The following is a 7101-nucleotide window of genomic DNA, read 5'->3' on the forward strand; positions in this document are numbered from 1 at the left end:
AAAAAAAAATGAATTAACAAGATAGCAAAGAAGAAGAACAGAATTAATTCCCAGCCTTGCATTTTCCATCTTAATATATATCTATCTTCATCCACTCAATTTTTTCATATAATATTATTATTCACTAATAATTTACCATTTTTATATTTTATTTTTTTATATTCATTTTAGTAACAACCTCAAATCAGTTATTTCTGTACAGAACAGATTTTTTTAAAAAAGAAAAAAGAAAAAAAAAGAGATATGCTGAGCATCAGAGTACCAGCAACCATTTCTTCATCTTCAACTCTTTTCTTTACAAATTCCAAAAAATTATCAAATAAATTCTCTTACATTTCAAATCCATTGAACAATTCTTCAAAACCCATTAAATGGAATTGTAAAAATTCAAGAATGGAGTCATCAAAATCAAGTTTTGTTACCAAAGCTTCAGCACAGCCACTTACAAATCCTGCAGAACTCATTGATTCTGTTGAAACTTTCATCTTTGATTGTGATGGTATGATTTTATTTTTATTTTTTTTGGATTTTTTTGATTTAATGTTGATTTGGGTGTTTGTGTATTTGATTGCTTATGATGGTTTTGAGTATTAATGAAACATTTTCTTGATTTGTGTGTCATAGTTGTGGAGAGGTCATGCTAATCTTCTCTGTATCGTTCTAATTTTATTGGATGTTTAGGAAAGGGACGGTTTTTGGGTGGTTTTTAAAGTGTTTTAGTGGAGTTTTTGTTTGTTTGTTGGAAGATGTAGTTAAAGGTGTTACATTTTGTGTGTGTGTTTATTGCTTTGTTGCTCGGTCTCTTCAAAAATGTCGATGGGTGTGTGTCAAATACTCCAAATGTAGTGCATTATTGGCTTGTTTCATGAATCATGATATAGACAACTTTGGATTAGTGGGTTTTTACTTTATTGGGCTAATAACATGTTCGATCAAGCTTTTGGGAAGTCGAAACTTCTTTTTTTTAAAAGAAAAAGTGCTTAGTTTAGAGAATTGAGGTGTTTGGCCAAGCTTCTATGGAAAAAGAAATGATTTTGAGTGATAGTGGAAGTTGTTTTTTAGAAGCTGAAAAAATAAGTTTTTTTTTTGGTAAGACACTTAAAGAACCTTGATAAAGTATGAATTATTGTTCTAATTAAATAAATTTTAGGTTGACTAGCCAAGCATGGACTGCTACTCTCCCGAAGTTCTTTTATGAAAAGTATTTTAACAAAAAACACTTAGCAGAGACAAAAAACACTAGGTGATTTATTCCCATTTGTCCTAGTCTTGGTAGACGGAGTTACTTGGAACCTATTGTTGGTGCGAAGTATTTCGTAGAATTAGCCAACATGCGTGAATACTCTTAACATGGTGTGATATTGTCACTTCGTTGCACCTTCTCTATAGCTTCCAATTTTTTCAGCTACTAATGTGGAACTTTGTTCGAACACCCAACAAAGTTAAATGTCATTCATAAGGGGAGAAAGATATAGTAATCATAAACAAAGTGGGGAAATTAAAGCCAGAACTTCTTATAAGGACATATTCTCAACTCTCATTTTAAGTATTGTGTCTGGCCAGAATATGGCATCTGATATAGAGTGCATTGAATTTATTCTATACATAGTGAGAATCTAAAATGAATACCCCTAGAGTATGATACATTTCAGACTTTTTTCTGCGATAGTGGCATGACCTAAATGAAGTAATTTTAGGAAGAATGTGAATTAAAATTTTTCCTGATACAGTCAAACCTCTTTATAACGTCAGTTTGTCTGAATATTTTTGGTTTCTATAGCAAAATGTTGAATGTAACATAAAATGAAATATCAGTACCAATGAAAACTTGTCCGTTATAGTGAAATGTTGTTATGTAGGATGGTTATTATAGAGAGGTCTGGTCGTTAGCATCTTTAACAGGTGATAGTCTAAGTTTCTTTTCCTTTCCCTTATCATCTTTTGTCGCAATTATCCTTAAAGAAATGTTGATAATATGTTCCTAGAAAAAAAGTTGAGTAAGTTACTTAAAATAAAGTCCTTTTTTCCTCCATTATATACAGGAGTCATATGGAAAGGAGATAAACTGATAGACGGAGTCCCTGAAACTTTGGATTTGCTCAGGGAAAAGGTTAGTGTTTCAAATGATGGGATGCTATGCGTACTTAAATTTGATTACAAGATTGCTTGTAGCATTCAATTTATAGTGATTCAAACCAAAATTACATTTTTCATATGAAAAGTATGACAACAAAATCATTTATTAGAGAACTGGTTGCTCCATCTAACGTTTCGGTAACTTCATTCTCCAGGGAAAGAGATTAGTTTTTGTTACCAACAACTCAACAAAGTCTAGAAAGCAGTACGGGAAAAAATTTGAAACACTTGGTCTTAGTGTCAACGAGGTAAGTTAATTGTTATTCTAGTTCATATTTATGACTAAGTGGATCAATAGTTCTTATAGCAAGTCACTTTCCAGGAGGAAATTTTTGCTTCATCCTTTGCTGCAGCTGCTTATTTGAAGTCTATTGACTTCCCAAAAGATAAAAAGGTAAGCCATCATAAATTCACAGCATATTTCCTATTGTCGAGCGACTATTAATGCCTTTTAATCTTGTGGTCTTAATCATGCCATGTGGAAAGTTAAAATGATAGAGTTTCCAAAAGAGGAAAGAGACATTCTTTTTGAAACGGACTAAAAACGAAAGTAAGACATACAAATTGAAATAGAGGGAGTAAAATTCAACTTCAATTCGAAAATTAGACATTTTTTCTACCATCATGGATCCTTTAGATGTTTAAAGGATTTCGGAATCGTTATTCTTTTTCATTCTCCCAGATACTAATTGTCTTCTGTGTTGAGTTATTGAAATAAGAATAGGTAAAAGTACTGAGTTGTGGATCTCATATTACATTGCGTCTAATGCTTTCAGCTACAGTGACACGGATTTGTGGTATTATCTTTTGACTGTGTCAGTCACTTGTCCACAGACCAAAAAAATAAAAAATAAAAAATTCAGTAGCATGGATTCACTGCTAAAAGCCTAAAATGTTTTACCATATTGTTTAATTGGTGTGCATTTTTAAGGTGTACGTTGTTGGTGAGGATGGCATCTTGAAGGAGCTTGAGTTAGCTGGTATTCAATATCTTGGAGGACCGGTATGTAGAAATAAATAATATACAGTCCTTTCTATTTTATGAATAACCTATGACATGTCTTGCAGTTAATAACTTTTGACCTCTTGATAGTTTTTCACCTCAAATAAATCAATAAATTATTAAAATTTTGGTCTAATGGTTTATGAATGAATGTTTATCTTCTCGTTCTAGTTAACTAACCTGTGGAACTAGTGATATGTTGTGTTCTCGCCTTGTCGCCACAGCCATTTATCTTACCTAATATAAATCAGGTCTTATAGTTATTAGGATTATACCATGTCTCTCATTTTCTGTCTTTGTTATGTTTTTTCCTTTGTCAAGTGTAAAAGTCTTATACTTGGCCAGAAGATTGAGATAAACAAGACTTGCAAAATGAAAAGAAACAATGAATGTCATTTGCATCTTTCAACCAAAATTCACATTTTCTTACACTGCAGACTAAATTACGTAACCTTGGAGCCAGAGTGCTGCAATTTGAACCACGCCTTGGGCACTTCCTTTCAACTATGCTTTGAAAGTTAGAAAATGATCCCACTAACAATGTTTACTTTGATAACATAGTTTAAAAAATGTTCTTTTCTTCTCTTTTTATAGTTAGATTTCAGAGAGAGAGAGAGAGCTACGGAGCATTTGCTTGGTGCCTTCTTTGGTACCAGATTCACATTTGAACTGAATGCTGTGTTATTCTTTTTAACAGGAAGACGGTGACAAGAAAATAGAGCTAAAGCCTGGATATATGATGGAGCAAGATAAGGATGTATGCCTCATTTCATGCTTCTAAACTTATTTTGTTCTCATGTGTGTTCTACGTTTAAATCAGACCAAGCTCTACTATTTTTTGAATATATTGTGCTGAGTTGTGTCTATACCTTTCAGGTCGGAGCTGTTGTTGTTGGATTTGACCGCTATTTCAACTACCACAAGATTCAGTGAGTTATCCTTTTTATCTTTTCTGTATCACATTCTCTGCCGAATAATATCTAACTATGAGATTACTTTGTTTTGGATTTGTTCGGATTTTAATATTCAATTTACTTAACCACTCATATAGTACTTTTTTCTTTGCTCAAAGTTCTGATCATCTAATCCATTTTAGCTATCCCATGCTAAAATATTTCCCTTGCTAGAGGACCTGATTCAGACTAGAATTACTATCTGCACATATAAACCCTGTATTCAAGGCAAGACTCGGGGAAAAGTGAAGGGTATTATAACTGTATAGGTTTCCTATGTCGCGCATTCACCTGTCTGTATAAATCTTCTCTTACCTGTTGATATCACATCTCTAACTTGCTTTCTGTAATGAAGGTATGCTACCTTGTGCATACGTGAAAATCCAGGATGTCTCTTTATTGCTACAAATCGTGATGCTGTTACCCATCTTACAGATGCTCAAGAATGGGCAGGTTATTCCCCTCTCATGCTTTAAAGTTAGGTTCACATGTTTGTTCTGTGAGTTAAACCGTTCATTAACATAAGTTAGTTGTTGAACCCATTCTCTGTTGGACTTAAATCTACTTAGCACCAATATGATTATTTCTGTAGCACTATCATTTACAATAAGAGCTTTTTATTGCAATCAGAATTTATCACATGTTATTGCGATTGTGATGTACACTTCAATTCTTTTCCTATTTTACCTTTTTACGCTCTCGTCCTAGTCATTATCTATAGAGCCTTTCTGAGCCATGTCATTTGCTTTTTCATCTGAAAGAAATGTTGAGGTGTCAACTAGTTTGAATAGTTGATTACTGAACTAATTTGGATCAACCTTGTTAGTCGTTAAACTCGAGGAATTCTATATAGTTAGAACAATGATAAGATTTATTCATTTAGCATTTACAATGTCATCAACTTATTGCCTAGTTAAGATGCTACTCTAGCTAATCTTTTTTCTAAATCTTATGTGTCATCTGCTTTGACCATTCTGTACAGTCATAGAATATTTTTTCCATATTTAAACTAAGCTGCATCCTTTCTGTTCTGTTGCTTCAGGTGGTGGTTCAATGGTTGGTGCGATCCTAGGCTCTACAAAGTGTGAACCTCTTGTTGTAGGAAAACCCTCGACCTTCATGATGGACTACTTGGCTGATAAGTATGGCGCTATTTTTCTACAATTTTTATGGCTTGTCCTAGATTATCTTCTTTACTTGCACTCTTTGTCATTGCCTTCTGCTCCCTTCCCTTATCTCCGTTTTTGGCTGAATGCGCTCTTTGCCGGAGTACATTAACTTTTTGATGTGTAAATCAGCAAGCTTTTCTAGTCATCAAGGTTTTATACATCAGGGTGTTGGCAAAAACAAGATTAAATGCAGGTTGATTATGTTGGATTTGCTATAATTTAGTAGATTAAACAAATTTAAAAAGCTAATGCTGCCCCAAAAGCTTGTGATTCCCATAAATGAAATTTTAACTATAAATGTAGCATTTTCACATTTCCAATACAGGTAATTGAAACTTGTAACTTATTACCATTGACTCTTCAGCAGTTGCGGGGCCAGGAATTCCATGAGGGGATTCAAAATATACAAGAATGTCATACCCATGGTTTGAACTTATGACCTAAAACAATTTTTGAACCGCCTTTGCAATGTGCTAAATATCTTTACTTATAACAAGAAGATTCAACACTTCATATATATGCAAAAAAAAATGATTTTCTGCTAAGAAATTTTCTGACAGGGATTCAATTGAACCCCCTCGTCCACGTAGTTCCACCCCTGCTCTTCACTAGCATTATATAATCGCCGTGGTTCTTAGTTATTTCAGATGTATACTTGTTTAGTTGCTGATGAAACTTTGTCATCCTATGATGAATGCTTCATCATGAGAAATATCAAAATCATACTACCTTACTTCTAGATCAAGTTTGATTAGTGCTCTCTAGTTGCATGTGAAGTAATTATACTTTTAGGCTTTAGCTTTGAAAGGCTGACCTAAATGTTTGCATCATGCTTATGTAGGTAGTATTTGTACTGTCTCTCATAAAAGAGATATAAAGAGTGTTTACGAACTTTTTCTTCAACGTATGTATGCTGAAGTAGTAGTATTGGCATTGTGATGTATCAAGCAATTTTCTTGATCAAACATGAACTAGATCCTTCTATCATTTTCAGGTTCATATTCATAGGAAGAAAACTGTCGTTCTGTTGAACGATACATAGTTCTTTACAGAAACAGACTAGTTTTTATTATGCATTTTCCTAATCTGTAAGGCAGTGTAGATGTGAATATAACTGGACGTTCAATAACTTTTCTTTCTTCATCTTCTTTAATGTTATCGCAACAGGTTTAAGATACAGAAGTCGCAGATATGCATGGTCGGTGACAGATTGGATACAGATATAGTGTTTGGACAAAATGGTGGCTGCAAAACTCTTCTGGTTCTCTCAGGTATCAGAAAGGAAAATTTGTTCTCCTTATAAGGCATATGCTTCAAAATTTGTCATCCAACACTATCTTTTGTTCATGTTTTAGGCGTGACATCTTTATCGATGCTTCAAGATCCCAACAACTCTACACAACCAGATTTCTACGCCAACAAGATTTCTGATTTCCTCTCTATTAAAGCGGCTGCAGTTTGAGCAAATCCACTGATTACGCGTGGCGATCCCATTCTTTGTGTTTGATGTGTTTACAAAAGCACTTCATTTATGCATCCCAGTTTCTCTTTTAGCTAAAAGAAGATGGGAGTTGAAATTAGGCATATGAGAAACTGCATAATGCAATGTAAAGAGTACCATTTTAACTTTCTAGATATAATAATGGTTCTTGGTAAAAAATGAAGTCTAAGTTCAAGTACTTCCATCATGAATCATGATATAGTGAGGCATCTTTTGATTATTTTCCCTTGTTGGTGCATAATGATGCAAAAATTGGAATGTCATGATTCATATGCTACAATTTAGTGAAGGTGGAATGTGAATACTATTGTAAAATATTAATTTTTGTATTGTTAGTAG

At 33.5% G+C, this 7101-nt stretch overlaps 1 protein-coding gene across 1 annotated transcript; it reads left to right on the forward strand.

Annotated features, from left to right (window-relative positions):
• Window positions 1-238: 238 nt before the first annotated feature.
• On the forward strand, window positions 239-7083 carry LOC102578665 (phosphoglycolate phosphatase 1B, chloroplastic-like). The gene is made up of 11 exons (XM_006353203.2): window positions 239-499; window positions 2043-2110; window positions 2292-2384; window positions 2459-2530; window positions 3068-3139; window positions 3837-3896; window positions 4016-4068; window positions 4448-4545; window positions 5135-5234; window positions 6429-6532; window positions 6617-7083. Exons 1-11 carry the CDS (start codon window positions 244-246, stop codon window positions 6721-6723), a joined length of 1083 nt encoding a protein of 360 aa, XP_006353265.1. The 5' UTR covers window positions 239-243; the 3' UTR covers window positions 6724-7083.
• The last annotated feature ends 18 nt before the right edge of the window (window positions 7084-7101 follow it).

Source organism: Solanum tuberosum, unplaced genomic scaffold (assembly GCF_000226075.1).
Source record: "Solanum tuberosum cultivar DM 1-3 516 R44 unplaced genomic scaffold, SolTub_3.0 scf00152, whole genome shotgun sequence".
Taxonomy (NCBI): Eukaryota; Viridiplantae; Streptophyta; class Magnoliopsida; order Solanales; family Solanaceae; genus Solanum; species Solanum tuberosum.

Coding starts and splice junctions, on each gene's coding strand:
- LOC102578665 (XM_006353203.2), top strand. CDS start 244: ATGCTGAGCATCAGAGTACCAGCAACCATTTCTTCATCTTCAACTCTT. Junction 2,111..2,291: donor TGGATTTGCTCAGGGAAAAG/GTTAGTGTTTCA, acceptor TTCATTCTCCAG/GGAAAGAGATTAGTTTTTGT. Junction 5,235..6,428: donor ATGGACTACTTGGCTGATAA/GTATGGCGCTAT, acceptor TTATCGCAACAG/GTTTAAGATACAGAAGTCGC.